This window comes from Kwoniella newhampshirensis, chromosome 5 (genome assembly GCF_039105145.1).
Source record: "Kwoniella newhampshirensis strain CBS 13917 chromosome 5, whole genome shotgun sequence".
NCBI lineage: Eukaryota > Fungi > Basidiomycota > Tremellomycetes > Tremellales > Cryptococcaceae > Kwoniella > Kwoniella newhampshirensis.
In genome coordinates, this window is record NC_089959.1 from 1 (window position 1) to 15,848 (window position 15,848).

At 52.2% G+C, this 15,848-nt stretch overlaps 7 protein-coding genes across 7 annotated transcripts; 4 read left to right on the forward strand and 3 right to left on the reverse strand.

Moving 5' to 3' along the window:
• Nucleotides 1–2,325: 2,325 nt before the first annotated feature.
• IAR55_002603 (uncharacterized protein) lies at nucleotides 2,326–4,518 on the forward strand (the record flags this gene model as incomplete). The annotated part of the gene is made up of 9 exons (XM_066945716.1): nucleotides 2,326–2,418; nucleotides 2,473–2,573; nucleotides 2,644–2,822; nucleotides 2,890–3,099; nucleotides 3,147–3,244; nucleotides 3,301–3,447; nucleotides 3,499–3,666; nucleotides 3,724–4,021; nucleotides 4,085–4,518. The coding sequence occupies 9 exons, from the start codon at nucleotides 2,326–2,328 to the stop codon at nucleotides 4,516–4,518; spliced, it is 1,728 nt and encodes a 575-aa protein (XP_066803217.1).
• A 287-nt stretch (nucleotides 4,519–4,805) lies between these two features.
• On the reverse strand, nucleotides 4,806–6,936 carry IAR55_002604 (uncharacterized protein; the record flags this gene model as incomplete). Its single annotated transcript, XM_066945717.1, has 5 exons — nucleotides 4,806–5,329; nucleotides 5,380–6,400; nucleotides 6,454–6,566; nucleotides 6,621–6,720; nucleotides 6,775–6,936. The coding sequence occupies 5 exons, from the start codon at nucleotides 6,934–6,936 to the stop codon at nucleotides 4,806–4,808; spliced, it is 1,920 nt and encodes a 639-aa protein (XP_066803218.1).
• A 1,379-nt stretch (nucleotides 6,937–8,315) lies between these two features.
• On the forward strand, nucleotides 8,316–9,388 carry IAR55_002605 (uncharacterized protein; the record flags this gene model as incomplete). The annotated part of the gene is made up of 3 exons (XM_066945718.1): nucleotides 8,316–8,649; nucleotides 8,754–9,271; nucleotides 9,317–9,388. 3 exons carry the CDS (start codon nucleotides 8,316–8,318, stop codon nucleotides 9,386–9,388), a joined length of 924 nt encoding a protein of 307 aa, XP_066803219.1.
• Nucleotides 9,389–10,181: 793 nt separating this feature from the next.
• IAR55_002606 (uncharacterized protein) lies at nucleotides 10,182–11,349 on the forward strand (the record flags this gene model as incomplete). The annotated part of the gene is made up of 3 exons (XM_066945719.1): nucleotides 10,182–10,451; nucleotides 10,505–10,952; nucleotides 11,006–11,349. 3 exons carry the CDS (start codon nucleotides 10,182–10,184, stop codon nucleotides 11,347–11,349), a joined length of 1,062 nt encoding a protein of 353 aa, XP_066803220.1.
• A 273-nt stretch (nucleotides 11,350–11,622) lies between these two features.
• IAR55_002607 (uncharacterized protein) lies at nucleotides 11,623–12,203 on the reverse strand (the record flags this gene model as incomplete). The annotated part of the gene is made up of 3 exons (XM_066945720.1): nucleotides 11,623–12,023; nucleotides 12,078–12,108; nucleotides 12,159–12,203. 3 exons carry the CDS (start codon nucleotides 12,201–12,203, stop codon nucleotides 11,623–11,625), a joined length of 477 nt encoding a protein of 158 aa, XP_066803221.1.
• A 315-nt stretch (nucleotides 12,204–12,518) lies between these two features.
• On the forward strand, nucleotides 12,519–14,399 carry IAR55_002608 (uncharacterized protein; the record flags this gene model as incomplete). The annotated part of the gene is made up of 1 exon (XM_066945721.1): nucleotides 12,519–14,399. The coding sequence occupies one exon, from the start codon at nucleotides 12,519–12,521 to the stop codon at nucleotides 14,397–14,399; it is 1,881 nt and encodes a 626-aa protein (XP_066803222.1).
• A 97-nt stretch (nucleotides 14,400–14,496) lies between these two features.
• On the reverse strand, nucleotides 14,497–15,450 carry IAR55_002609 (uncharacterized protein; the record flags this gene model as incomplete). Its single annotated transcript, XM_066945722.1, has 3 exons — nucleotides 14,497–14,776; nucleotides 14,837–15,172; nucleotides 15,248–15,450. 3 exons carry the CDS (start codon nucleotides 15,448–15,450, stop codon nucleotides 14,497–14,499), a joined length of 819 nt encoding a protein of 272 aa, XP_066803223.1.
• Nucleotides 15,451–15,848: the final 398 nt, after the last annotated feature.

The window sequence follows — 15,848 nt, forward strand, 5'->3', positions numbered from 1 at the left end:
ACCCCCTAACCCCCAACCCCCCAACCCCTAACCCCTAACCCCTAACCCCCAACCCCCAACCCCTAACCCCTAACCCCTAACCCCTAACCCCCAACCCCCAACCCCTAACCCCCTAACCCCCAACCCCCAACCCCTAACCCCCTAACCCCTAACCCCCAACCCCTAACCCCAACCCCTAACCCCCTAACCCCCAACCCCTAACCCCCAACCCCTAACCCCTAACCCCCAACCCCTAACCCCCTAACCCCTAACCCCTAACCCCCAACCCCTAACCCCTAACCCCCTAACCCCCTAACCCCCAACCCCTAACCCCTAACCCCTAACCCCCTAACCCCCTAACCCCTAACCCCTAACCCCTAACCCCCAACCCCCTAACCCCCTAACCCCTAACCCCTAACCCCTAACCCCTAACCCCTAACCCCTAACCCCTAACCCCTAACCCCTAACCCCTAACCCCTAACCCCTAACCCCTAACCCCTAACCCCTAACCCCTAACCCCTAACCCCTAACCCCTAACCCCTAACCCCTAACCCCTAACCCCCGGAGGCTCCACAGCTTAGGCAATGATGTGCTACAGAGTCGGTTTCCATTGTCAAATGACATGGTCGACCCTCAATTCCGAATTCAATTCTCAGTCACTGAGGAGGGAGGCTCCACGGCTTAGCTAAATCGACCATTTCTCACTGTAGATGCCAGACTTTGAACATCTGTACTCTGGTGGAAACCGGTTGTACCCTGCTCAAACTTTTCAGGAACATTGAGTAGACTCCCAACTATCATATATGCGGGGTACAACAAGGTACAACTCATTTTGACCAGAGTACAGAGTCTCAAAATCTCAGCAAAATAGACCATTTCCCACTGTAGATGCCAGCTTTGAAACGTGTGTACTTTTGCGGCAAGCAGTTATATCCTGCTCAATCTTTTTCAGAAATATTCAGTAGACCCTTGACTATCATATATCCTGGGTACATCAACGTACAGCCGGAATTGACCAGAGTACAGTGTTTCAAACTCCCAGCAAAACAGACCATTTCCCACTGTAGATGCCAGACTTTGAACATCTGTACTTTGGTGGAAACCGGTTGTATCCTGCTCAATCCTGTTCAGCAATGTTGAGCAGACTCTTGACTATCATTCATGCTGGGTACAACAAGGTACAGCCGAAATTGACCAGAGTACAGAGTCTCAAAGTTCCAGCAAAACAGACCATTTCCCACTGTAGATGCCAGGTTTGAAACGTGAGTAATTTTGCGGCAAACAGTTGTCCAGTTCTTTTCAGAAACGTCGAGTAGACTCCCGACTCTCATATATGATGGGTACACCACGCTGCGTTTGCAGCAGAGCTATATGTTGTCAATTTTTCCTTCGATTTGTTGTTCATGTATTCTCATGATGCGCATTGCCGGAACATGATCTCTTGATCAGGAGCTTGACAGATTTCCGATATACGACCCATGCCTGCTATATTGGCACGATCATATGTTTCATCTGGGCATATCAGGCGCAATGACATCCAATGGAGCGAAGAGGGGACAGGATGCAACGACACGAGCTCGCCCCACAGCTATATGCCTATCATCCCAGTGGTTACAGATATATTCAGCATGTCCGGCGGGAAGAATATAGTGTTTCGGGTGGATGACGGGACAATTAAGCGGGAATGTTCACTGACGCCCTTATGGAGATACGTTCCGTGGGTGTATGATGTGTGGATCACGTTTGATACATCCTATCTCTAGCTCATTGGAGTTCTCGAATCGCATCTGCTTTTGATTTCTGTCAATGACCGGCGCTGTTCGTCCTTGAGCTTGGTCGGGTACGGAGACGTCTGCTCCCCCAAATGTAGCAAGGAGGACGTCTCGGAACTCAAGGTGAAGGTCAGGACACGTCAAACATACGTCGGTGAGGCGGATGCCAGACCACAACAGGAGTAATCAAAAACTCGCTGTCCTTTGATTGTGGCCGCCAATCGTTTCTGAGGTTTGATGGTGTGTTCTATATTTGGCTTAACGGACCTTATACGGGAACTCGGTCCGAGCCACCGAGGCCCATATAGCTGCGAATTTGCCATATTGGCTCTGTTTTCGTCCGTACCTATCTCGGATTATCTTCGTCTCTTATCTTGTCAAAAGGGTTCCATCTCGTTTTTGATCAAGATCTATCAACTGCGAGACCGACAAACCGGGCCAAGCGTCCGTCGGGGTCCGAACGATATGCTTATAAGATCAATGCTTCTCCTGATCGGTGATGCGTCGTCGTCAGTCCGACCCACTCTTCTAACCCTCGGCACAGGCACAAGCATCTTTTATTCTTCACAGCAGGATGTTCTCTCAAATTGCGAACGCACTGCTTGTAGGCCTGTGTGCTGTTCCACTTGCCTCGGCTCATCCGTTAGATTCCACGACTCCTGTGGTGGTGAATTCAGGTCTCGACTCCGACTTTTAGTGCGTTCGCTGACCCATATCGTAGTCTACGATCGCAGGCCCCGTCCAAGGGTTTGTCGAGGAGAGCACGGGCCACCATGTCTTCCTCGGTATTCGTTATGCTGAGTCCACAGACGGTGATAATCGGTAAGCACGTCCAGCAAGCTTTCACCCCCTCAGACAGCCCGGTAGCTGATCGTGCTCATACTCCGTTCAGATGGCGCCCACCTCAGCCGCTCGAGCATCACGCAAGCATCTACAACGCCAGTCATTTCGCACCTGCTTGCCCACAATTCCCTCCGCCTGCTACCAATCCCTATGGCATCTCCGAGGACTGTTTGTCCGTCAATGTGTGGGCACCAGCTCAGGCGAAGAAGCTCCCCGTTCTGATCTATAGTGGGTCGCTCCGCATTACATAGCCGCAGCGATCGAGAAGCTGACTGAACCGTGCCACGTTGTGCAGATTACGGCGGCGCCATGGTCCAGGGTACAAATGCGGACCCGACTTACAATGGTTCGGCCTTTGCATCCTCTGGATTCGTTTACGTCTCCCTGCAGCACCGAAGCGGTCTCATGGGCTTCCCCTACGGCAAGATTTTCAACGGGACGTCGCAAAACTTCGGTATCCTCGACGCCTTTGAGGCGGTGCACTGGGTTGAGAAGAACATCCATGGTATGTGATCTCGCGAACAGGTAGTTCAGAATACTGCTGACACACAGATATCACAGCCTTTGGGGGCGATCCGGAGCACATCACCTTCATGGGTCAATCCTCTGGCGGTGTCATGGTCGACCACTACCTGTGGAACCATCCCAAAGTGAGTCAGATCCGTTCTTCGCTGCTCCAGGATTCCACATTGATGCCTGCCTGCAGACTAAGATCAAGGCGGCCATCATCCAGAGTGCGGATGTCTTTTCTGGTCCCGGCTACGCGCCAGAGCAAGTTGGCTTCGACGTCCTGGCTGGTGAGATGAATTGTCCCGCGGACGACCTCTCTGCTCAGCTGTCATGTTTGCGAAACGTGAGTTCACCTGCCTTCTAACCTGGAGCTGCGCTCATTTCTGCCCCGTAGGTGACCATCGATCGTATTTTCACGGCCAATTTCTCGGATCAAGAGACCTGGTTCGTCCCTGTCATCGACGAGTACACCCGTTTTAGCGATTACGAGACGCGATTCAAGGCGGGACGTTACCCCAAGCATGTACCCGTGTTGACTGGGAGCGCGAACAACGAGGAGACGGTAGGTTTTGGACTGTGTTGTAACGAACGGCTTGCTGACGAGAGACTTTTCCCGTAGCTATTCGGCCTTGTAGTGTACCCTCCGTCGCAGACTACCCCTTTCTCCCATTGGATCAACACCTTCAACGCTGACGCCGCTCACATCCCCGACGATCTGTTGCTGTCCCATTACCCCGACAAAGATTTCCCGTCCAGCGCGCTGCAATCCGGCAAGCTCTACGCCAACTTGCGGTTCTTTTGTGCAATCGATTACCTAATCGATCTACGCGCCGAGCTTGGCAACCACTACCGATACCGGTTTATGGGCAACTACAGCAGTCAGACCGGTTACCCAGCGTTTGGCGCATGTCACGGATGTGAGTCTCCTCTATCGTTATTATTACCGGACTCGTCATGCTCACAAGCTGCGACAACAATAGGCGAGCTTCCATACATTTTCAAGACCTACAACCGGACCCTTGCGACTGGTATCCAACCTGAGTTGTCCAACAAGCTGCACAAGATCTGGGCAGACTTTGCAAAGAACCCTTCGGAAGGTCCCGGATGGAACGCTACGACCGCGCATGACGGTCCGATGGCACTTTTTGGATCGTCCGATGCTCCTTTGGATACGGTAATCGTGCAGTCGTCAGAGTACAACGGAATTTGCCAGAATGTAAGAGCCTCGACCCAGGGCCTAGTCAAGAGTGGTACTGACCTTTCCCCAGTTCCACAACTACTGGCAGCAGTTCTATCCCAAGCTGATCGACCCAAGGAGTCCTGGAGCTTATTGATCATTGATCATTTCGTTCAGAAATCAAAAAGCATCTCTTCCGCTGTCCGCCAGGTGTGCACAGCTAGACATGCAGGTTGAGCCGCCGAAAAGGGCTCAATAGAGGGGATGATTTGTGATTCAAACTGTAGACACCAGTAGATTTAGAACGTGCGAAGTACCTTATGAAGAATGTAATCAATCGTTGTGGGAATATCGTTGGTTGTTCCCACTGGGCTGCGTGCAAAGACCGCTGTTCAAGGTGAGAGAGTGCGACTGTCAAGTAAATCAGATCAGGCACATGCGACTGTTCCGTCGTACGAGGTCACTACCGATAAGATCCATATGCACTATACGTCAACAAAGTACCATCTAATACCAGATTGCGATTACTTCCTCAGCGGTTGAGGGGCGAACATCACCGCGTCGCTTTTGTCGTCGTGAGGGGTGCTTCCTCGCTCGGGTTGAGGCGCAAACATGATAGCTTCGTTCTTGTCATCGTGCGATCTATGCTCGCTGCCACTACTTCTTTCCACATCGTGTACTCCCACTGACAAGTCCACCTTGCCCCGCATCTCATCTCTCTCCCTTTGCCTGTACTCCTTCGCCGCATCTGCCTTGGCAAGAGCGTGCCTCTTGCCCTCGAGATGCGACTCGATCTCCTCGGGTGTGTACTCCCAGAATCGACGGTTGCCACTAGTGAGCTTTCGCATCCATGGTGGAAGCAGGAGCTTGAACCCGGTGGTGCCATGCTGAGCTTGAGACTGAACCATGGCGGAGATGTTGTACGGCTCCTTGAGGGTGTCCCATCCGGGTGGGAGAAGACGAGGAGATAGTTGGCCGAGGAGAAGAGGAATGTTGTGCATAACAATGAAGATGCAAAGACCGGCGATGATACCGTAAGAGATGTTGTCTGAAAAAGGGTCAGCAGGCTCAAAGCTGAGTTGATATTGTTATACTCACAAGTGAAGGGGATCAAAGCCAGACAGACAAACGCTGGGATGGAATCACCATAAAAGTCCCAGTTGATATCAACAGCAGAACTCATCATCATGCTGCCGACGATGATGAGCACGGATCCGGTAGCCCATGCAGGAATGTTGCTGAGCAGAGGGGCGAAGAAGATGGAGATGAAGAACCAGAAGGCTGTTGTGATAGCGGTAAGACCAGTCGCACCACCTTCGGCAATACCACTCGCGCTCTCAACGAAAGGTGTACAAGGAGAACAGCCGAAGAAAACTCCCGAGAACGCGATACAGATAGAGTCGACGAGGAAACCGACTGAACTGCCCTCGAAATCTCGCTCGGTCTCGCTGTAGAGGGATGCCTGTCGAGCCATGGCGGTCATGGTACCGGTGGTGTCGAGGAGGTCAACGTAAAGGAAGGAGATCAAAGCCACCCAGACTTTTCCGTTGGAGTATGCCGACCAATCCACATTCTTAGGTCCAAGCAAACTGAATCCTCTAGCTGAGACGACCTGCTTGAAGAAGGCAAAGTTGTCGTCTCCGAGCGGGGTGTGGGGGAACTGAGTAACTGCAGTTGGTCGAGGCCAGGAGACGATGGAGACGAGGACGATACCGTAGAGCAACGCACCCTTGACTCGGTACTGCATGAGGATAGCAGTGACGAGTCCACCGAGAAGGGCACCAAGCCAAACGGTAGGGTTTTGCAAGACGTGCGAGGCGCAAGCACCAGTCCCGAGGTCCGATTGGTACTCCGCAGGACATCCGGCAAGCTCGAGGGGAGTGGATGCAGCACCCGCGATGACACCGAGACCGGAACTGCTGAGACCGATGATTGTGAGGAAGAGACCGATACCGGCAGAGATGGCAAGGACGATGGATCGGGGAAGAAGTCGGACCATCCATTGTCGAAGACCAAAGATGGTGAGGACGAAGAAGAGGAGACCTTCGAGGAACACCGCGGCCAGTGCTTCTCCGTATGAAATGATACCAGTGCCGTTGAAACCGACTTGACTGTATGCCTAGGGGTGTGTCAGCGACGAGTGACACTCATCTCATGGTGCAGCCGACTCACGAAGAACGCGTTGACACCGAGACCTGGAGCAAGACCGAGAGGCAGGTTCGCAAGCGATCCCATGAGGAAGGTGGAGATGAGAGAGATGGCGGAAGTACTGCCGTCAGCCAAGTCTTTAGATAGTTGAACTCACGCAGTGACATAGTCTCTCCTCAGAGTGTTCTTACAGAGATTGTACGCGGTGTTGACAGCACAGATAGGGTCGTCAGGAGTGCTTTCACACACGCAAGGACCTCCCGAGTCAGACAAGATCGACGCGTTGACAGCCTATACGATGTCAGCTATTATCATCGCCTCTCAAATCCACGTAAACCAACATACAATGATATAGATCATGCTCGCAGCTGTGACTGTTCCCGCTCGGAGCTCGGTTGTGAACTTGGAACCAGGCCGTTGCAGAGGGTGTCCACTCCCATCCAGTCTGAACCATCTTCCAACTGCGCTTCTGGCGACTTTGTCGTTGATGTTGTCGAAGAATCCCATCTTTTCGTCCGTTGAGAATTGCGATCGAAGGACAGTCAAAACAAAGTGATATCCGCTCAATGTCTTATATCTGTGGAGCTCATGTCATACAGAAGCAACAGAAAAGCGAAACAAAAATTGTGTAGCCGAGGTTTCCGTATCTCCCAAATTTGTGCCAAGAATGCCAAGACAATGGGTACCGACCAATCAGTCACCGTTCAATCTATTTCGAGCGATAACAGACTGGTCAGCAACGAAATGGCATGAGAGCGGAGGGTATGTACAACCGATTTTTCCTTATCTCTCGTTCTGCGTCGTCTTGCCCCCGCACATAACGGGCAGATCGAAGACACAAACACATGCACCCGCGATGGTCGTTGCACTCACCGGGGATCATCCAATCACACGGCAGTACGCATCTGTCATTACGTACAGACGCAGAGAACGAGCTGCGAAGCGGGTACATCCACTTACGATGTCCGTTTTGGGTGGATGATCAACAGTTCCAGTGACAGTGAGGATCTATCACGTCAAGTGTAGCATCCCGTTGAGTGATTGTGGATTGCGCCAAGGGTCGTAGTCCGATGCAAGCGGCCGAATGGTGAAAACGCTTTCTTTGAACGAATGCCCAAGTCCAGACATCGTCCAGATCCGATCAACGCGCGATCACTATCCCAGCGGCAGGGAGCCAGCGAGAGGAAGGACAACCGCGTCTGTACTTGGAACAGAACTTCGGGCGTGCAATTTTCAGACACCCTCCTCTACTGTCGGATAGGGGGTTAGACAGAAGTCTTACAAAGACGCGAAGGCAGCCTTTCTATCACTGTCCCACTCTGGGTCACCAGTTCCGCGCCAGAGGCCGCCATCGTCGCCGCTCAAAGCGGTACCGCACGCCGAGCTCTTATAGCGTGCTATGTACATACAACAGTGTGCTCCGCCTAGCTTGACCTCGCATCCCCGCCATTGACCTAGAGGCAACTGCATCGGGCTCATCGCCCGGGTTTGATTACCAAGTCGGGTAATTTCGGCAACCGACAGCTTTCAACCCATGAATTACTCATCATGGCTTACTTACTATACTCGAGTACTGTACGGTGTGGACCTGGTGTGTCCCACGTCATTGATGATTTCAGTCAGTGCATGACTCAGCTCGTCTAGAAGTCGACTGGAGAATGCATGGGAAACATGACTGATCGCCTCGGCCATGGCCATGTGCATCGGCTTGTCATATGATGATCGACCGTTCCGCGCGAATGACAAACCAGGCGCACACGTAATACAGTACAGACACGATCCGCTGCCAGCATATAAATGTCAGTAGAGAATTAGACACTGCCGCGGTTTTCACCTCGCTGTTCTGTCGTCCTTGAGCATTCACCCTCACTACGCATACACACATCATGTCGAAGATCCTCGTAGTTCTCGGTGCGACCGGTAAACAAGGTGGTTCTGTCATCAACGCCGTTCTTGGCGATCCCAAGGCCAGGAAAGAGTTCGCTCTTCGCGCCATCACTCGGGATACCTCCAAGCCTTCCGCCAAGGCTCTGGCGGGTAAAGGTGTCGAGACTGTCACAGCCGATTTGGCTGACAAAGCTTCGCTCGTCAAAGCTTTCGAAGGGGCTTATGCTGTTTTCTCCGTGACCGACTACTGGGCTACTCTCGACAAGTCGATCGAATTGCAGCAGGGCAAGAATGTTGCGGACGCCGCCAAGGTGAGCTTTAATTTCTGGAACAGTTGCTAATCTCGTAGACTGCAGGGGTCAAACACTTTGTTTGGTCTACGTTGATCAATAGCACTAAATGTGAGTCTATTGTATCTTGCTTCGGCTGACAAGCAGCCACCAACGGTAAACTCAGCAACATCGAACACTTCGATTCCAAAGCTGCGGTCGAGGAGTACATCCGCTCCATCGATCTTCCCACTTCCTTCTACCTGCCCGGATTCTACATGTCGAACATACCGGAATCAGCCCTCCGCAAGGACAAGTCTACCGGCAAATTTGTCTTTGCCTTGCCACTCAGAGCGGACGCGCAGATCCCCGCGGTTGACGTCGAAGCTGATACCGGCAAATTCGTGAAAGCCATCCTGCTGAACCGCGACGCAACGCTGGGCAGATACATCTACGGTAGTCCGGAGTACCTGTCGCCCCAGGATATTGTTGACGGTTTCGTCAAAGCGTACCCGAAGGATGGGGAAGGTACCACATTCCAAATCCTTCCTGATGATGTCTTCAAGGGAGCTTTGGCGAGCGTCGGTATGCCTGAGAAAGTCCAGGTAGAGCTGTGCGAGAACATGCATCTCATGAACAAGGAGTTTGGATATTACGCCGGGGAAGATCTCAAAGAGTCACTCTCGGTAAGTCAACGAGTGTAAGGTGAAGCTGACTTGTATGGTATTCAGATCGTCACCGATCCCTTGGTAACCTGGTCAGAGTATGTCAAAACTGTACCCGCATTCAAGGATTTGCAGTAAAAGGCACCGGAACGTGGGCTTGCTCTGAAATTTCCCTTCAGAAGACCTCGGTCCCTGTCACAGAATTGTTACGAATCAACAAGAATGTATGTCCATATACCTCACTGAGCATTGAACTACACCTGACCCAAGAGCTTGCGTCCAGAGTTCACAAGAAGCTCACGGGCGAAATCTTTTTCATACGAACAGGCCCTCGATCGCATGTATCAGGTCCCAGACAACCCTGTCACCTCCTTTTGCGGTGACAAATATACCCTAGCGCCGATGCCGGTCCGGGATTGATCAGACGCGACCGCACGGTGCAAAGAGTTGGTCCCAGGTGCAAGGTATGACCGGCAATTTTGGCCGTAATCGCTGATCCCTTCTGAGGGCGTGTCGCGAATACAGCGTGCAAGCATAGTCCATTGTACCCAACCGATGAATGCATGTAGATCTGCCAATGGTGACATGCCTCATTAGCAAGGTTACGTGCTTGGGGTCGGAATGAAACACCCAATTATCTAATCGTCCGCCAACCTGCTCATAGCGGTAGCGTGATGATGGATGCCGTAAGGTTTTAAGAAACGGACTTGGTAATTAGTTTCAGTTTCGCGACATCCCATTCACCGTCGAGAATGAAGCGCAAATCTCACTCTTGAACATATATAGGTGAGGGTGAAAGTGATCAACGATGTCTTTCACCCACCCAGCTCATCAGTAAACAAACGTTGATACCTACACATCCTCGTCCACCACCCAACCGACCAATCCTCCCCTCCGAACTCCCAATCTTCTTTTAACCGACATTCTCACCATGTCCTCTCTCGCACTCTTCTCATCTCTTCTCCTCGCTCTCGGCACCTTTAACAGTGCCGTGGCTGCACCTGCCGCTGCTCCGTCTACCGCACCTGCACCTGCCGCCTGGACCGTCCCCTCCGGCTGGGCAGTCGCGTCTACTCCTTGTATCGCAGAAGCTCCCAACGGTCGAGCCCTCACCTGGATCAGTTACACTTCTTCGAACATGTCTATCGAGTCATGTTTGCAGTATTGCGGCAACCAGAATGTTCCTATCGCCGGTCTCGAGGTGAGCATATTATCGACTTCTACTGCCTGTCCGTATACTGATGACATCTGCAGTACTCTGGAGAATGCTACTGCGGCGGTGTTCTTGCCAATGGCGCTTCTCTCTCATCCTCTGCTACCTGCAACATGCCCTGTTCCGGCGATTCCGGTCGAATGTGCGGTGGTCCCGGTGCCCTGACCCTCTTCGTTTCCACCAAATCCAACGCCGCTGGTCTTTCGTCCGATCTCACCTCGGCTGCAACTACCCTTCCTTCCGGCTGGAACTCTGTCGGCTGCTACAAGGAGGGCACTACCGGTCGAGCTCTCGATGGGTACAGCTACGCTACCCCTGCACTCAACATTGCCACCTGCATCAGTCAGTGCAGGTCCAAGGGCTACTCCATGGCTGGTCTTGAGTATGGTAGCGAATGTTACTGTGACAACGAGTTCCGAAACGGTGCTGGTGCCACAGCCAACAACTGCAACATGCCTTGCTCAGGTGGACCTGGACAAAACTGCGGTGGTGAGTCTAACTGCAAAAGGGTTCGGCAGAGGCGAAGCTAAAAGATCATTCAGGAGCTGGCTCTCTCCAGGTCTTCAGCAACCCTTCCCTCGCTCCCGCCGCCATGACCAGCAACGGCTACACCAAGCAAGGTTGTTACCAAGAAGTCTCTGGTCGTGCCCTAACCGGAGCTTCCACTGCATCGGACAGCATGACCATCGACACTTGCACTGCGTTTTGCAAGCCCCTCGGTTTCAAATACGCCGCTGTTGAGTACGGTCGTGAATGCTTCTGCGGCAGCTCTCTCAGTAACGGTGCGAGCTTAGGCAAATACAGCACTCAGTGTACCATGAAGTGTGCCGGTAACACCAAGCAGTTGTGTGGAGGTCCAAATGCCTTGTCCCTGTACTCTTTGTGATTGTACCACGAGAACAGCACATAGGCAGTGGTCAATAGGATTCAAGCGATGCATCGGATGAGGATGATTCAGCCCAGTGTCTGTTACAAGCCTTGATTGACGAGAGTAAGCCTGAACACCGGACCAGACTTGTTAGTCAATCAAGCCGAAAGACTGGGATTTTCTAGGACAGCATGTTGAGCTGTCATCGACACTCGTCCCTTAGTCCCGGGAGCGATGGCGGAATACATACAATCGTCTCTACGCGTACGCCCAACTTGACATGCGTCCATCCTATCCACAACATACCCCTACGTACTCGTTTGGTTCCTTTTCCTTGTCCGTGGGGCCTTCGATCGTATACCAATCGCAAAGGAAATGCCCGACACCAACGCCGAGAAAGATGGAGATGATGATGTAGCCGTTGTAGTACATCGCGAGCAGCATGAGGATGTATGATATGCCGAATGATACGGTATATAGTATCGTGCGTATGAGCTGTTGGAGCGGAGTCGCTCGTCGTGGTCTTCGTTGGGGATTGAGCTGTATGACACTCAGTTGCCTTTGAATTATCGAGTCATATTCACGCGCCAGTCGTCGAGTGGCTTCCAATAACATGCCCAATAATGCGACCCCTACACAGCTCGCGGCGAACATTGCCCGATTGGTGATGTGCCATCCTTCTGTGAGGAAGCCTGGGGTATCTCAGTATGAAGACGTACCACGAGACTGCAGCGACTAAGACTCACAGGAGTCGACGACATTCCAATTCCATAACATCTGATGGCAGGAATCAGCATATACTTGCCAAGAGGTGACAAGCGACTCACCGACACCGAACATGCCGTCGCATTGCCCGAGGAGTGCATGTCCATCATGCAGTGTATGCTTGTAAAAGTGGGTCCGCAAGGTAAGAGTCGAAACAACTTGAGCGAGATTTCATTCTTTTTTAGACTTGCACGACCTCGCTCATAGCATCATATCGCTTGCCAAGACTCTTTGTTCAGGGAAAATAAGCAGTTTCAAAAGGCCTCGCTCGATGAGCCATATATGATCGTCACCGCTCATTGGTTCAACTTTTCCATCCTTCGCTTGTAGGCCTTGTCAGACATTCGCGGGAAAATGGTCATAAGTATGCCTTCGAACATTGTATCGAAGACGGATACCCTCTGTCCAGACACTACTCGGACATGCTGGACGCAAGACACATCCAAGATTACAGCGACGCGGCTTCTCTAGAACCCCATTGGGGCTACGCCGACCGTGTCGTACCGTGTACGAACGATGCGGGATCCTGCGCCTATCTTGACGTGGTTTACCACTCCCATGACCTTGGTATGCTTTACTCTGGCATGCTATGGTCGGTAATCTGTGGCGTCCTCCTGCTATGGGCGATCGGAAGGAAACTGTCGGTTGGCAATCGCTGGTCGAGAACGATCTCCGCTACAGCCAGACGGTATCTGTCAACCGATTTTCGTCGGGCACGATTGCTTTTCGGCAGGACAACTCGATTGCAGGTTCTCGTTCTTCTCGTGGTCGTCTTGTATCTTTCCGTTTTCTCCTTTGTGGGTATCAAGTACGCAACTTGGGTTACGCCGGTGAAGAACAAGCCCGGGGTACACAACACTCGTGTCAGCCTCGGACCATGGGCAGATCGAGTTGGTATACTTGCCTATGCGCTTACTCCTCTTTCTATCTTGCTCGCCAATCGGGAATCGCTTTTGACCGTCATCACCGGTATCCCTTACCAGCACTCCAACTTCCTTCACCGTTGGATTGGTCACATCATCCTTGCGCAAGCTGTTCTACACACAATCGGATGGTGCGTCGTCGAAATACGGTTGTATCAACCTCAACCCGATGTTGCAACCGCCTGGATCAAACAGACCTACATGGTGTGGGGTATCATCGCACTTATCCTCCTTCTCCTCTTATGGGGCTTGAGTACCGGTCCAGCGCGTCGAGCATTCGGTTATGAGTTCTTCCGCAAGGCTCACTACGTCCTTGCCATGCTCTACATCGGTGCGTGTTGGGCACATTGGGCGCAACTCAAATGCTTCCTCCTGCCTTCCCTCTTACTCTGGTTCATCGATCGGGGGATCCGTCTCTTCCGAACCGGTCTTATACACTATCAGATACTGCCCGACGGTACGGGCATGTTCAGAACGCTGCCTGCCAAACTCACATATTTCGACAGTGACATCGTCCGAGCCGAAATTGAAACCAATCAGCCTCTCGACTGGCATGTGGGTCAACATTTCTACCTTTGCTTCTCGGATGGAGGTATATGGCAATCCCACCCTTTCACTCCACTCTCACTACCTGGTGGTCGTCATTCGTATGTCTTCCGCGGAAAGTCTGGTGAGACGAAGCGCATTGCCAATCTCAGCACCGAATCTACACCAGTCATAATCACTGGCCCGTACGGAATCAACATACTGCAAGATCTCACACCGGACACAAACGTCCTCTGCGTTGCAGGAGGCACGGGTATCACCTTCGTACTCCCAGTCCTCCTCCACCTTGCCGAATGTCCACCTACTTCCGGTCTTATACACCTCGTCTGGGTGGTGCGAAATGAAGCTAACGTCGAGTGGATCGCGCCTGAGTTGGGACAGCTTCGCAAGCGCGAACGAGTCAAGATTTTCGTCATTCCGACCCGGACCTTACATCTTCCGACTGTGATTGAACCGAAAGAGTGCAGCGACAACTCCGACGAGGATATCACTCCAGCTGGTTGTTCCTGCAATTCAGTCCCTCCATACGAGGAGAACGCTTCAAGCAATAGCCATAAGCTTGACATGTCAGACAAATTAGTGGCGTCTTCCGCAGACCAGGAGAAGGCATCGGGGGAAGTGCCCGACCTGCATCATCGTCCAGATGTTCGCAAGATCGTGCGCGATTTTGTTGAAGGGATCGACGGAGGACCGACATGCGTGTATGTCAGTGGACCCGCTGAAATGGTGTCGGATGTGAGAGCAGAAGTGGCGGTGTGCAACGATGTGAAGAGAGCATGGAGAGGAGATCAAAGGGCAGATGTGAGCTTAATCTATGACGATCGGTTAGAGTAGATGTGTACGTCGTACATGTGGCATCGATAATATCCCCACCGCGACCGTTGCTCATCGTGTCATATATAATACAAAAGCGTTTACTGTCTCGAACGGATTAGAGAATCAAGAAGGAACAAGCCAACACGCCGCCCAGCCAGACCAGGTCTGACCTTCCCATGCGTCTCAACCCTACGCTTGTGCTGCTACCAGTCGTGGGGCTCGTTGCTGGAGTGGAAGACACGCCGGCTCCGCCCGTAGATGTCACAGTCGCATCTGCGCCCGTCACCGAAGCGGCGGAAGCGCTGACCGGACCGGTGTTCGTGAAGGTCACCAGTCCGGTCCATTCGGATAGAGAAACAGTCTGACCCTGTGTCCAAGTGGTGTAATGTGGGCCCCTGTGTTGGCACATCAGCAGAGTAGCAATGAAAGCCTTCCAAAAAGTAACGTGAACATACGTGGTAGTTGGGACCGCCGTGACTGTTGTCTCTCCGCTCACTGTGCTTCCGATACTGGCACATCTCTCCGAAACATTCCTCAACCAACCGTTGGCCTGATCTGCATCAATCAATCCTTCTGGGTTGACAGGGACCTGACCATTAGCAATACGAGTGGCGGGGGCCGTGAGGGACGTGTTGAGCTGGTATCCAGAAGGACGTTCGTCTCCATTCGCTACCACACAGTTGAGACATGTAGTCAACAAGTCGTATCGGGGACACAGATAGCTATTACAGGTTTGCTGGTTGGTCGTCACACCGTTACCGAATGGTCTCGTTGTATTTATGAAGCAGTAGCTGTTGAAGTGCGCATTCAAGTCAAATATGATCAAGACTCAACGATGATGATTGGAGTCAGAGACCTCCACTCACAAGTAGGATCCGAAAACGGTTTGACATGGTTCGGCACAAGGGAACGGAATAGTCGAATCTAGGCTTCCGTTGAAGTCTTCTGCGCTGCCATCTGGCCAAAATGGTCGAACCGATAGTGAAGGCCTAGATTGACGAGGTGCTACTAAAGCTGTCGCCGCGTGGATTGATAACAGGAGAGCTGGTACGATAATACCGACCAACATGATGAGTATGATCACTTGCGACGATTGGAGAGATCAAGGAACGAGGAAGAGTCATGCTCCAAGTTATATGACATATAGAAAGAGCGTAGATAAATAGATTGCCCCGGGTGATGATCCGGGCCGGCTAGTCACAAGTCCGAATTGCATTCTCGCCGTGCCGTGCTAGATCGGAGGTCGGCACAGCATCACCATTGGTCACCGTGAAACCGCCGACGATGAGACGCTCCACATCTTCCATCATCAGCCAAGTCAGGTCACAAGGTTCGAACGCCACGCTGTGCTGCGGATATGTCCGAGTTAACGGCATGATTGTGATGGATTCATCTCTGGAGCGGTGTGCGGGGCGACGATCCATCCGACTTTTGACAGTGCATGTTCTCTTGTTGACCAGCTTCGAC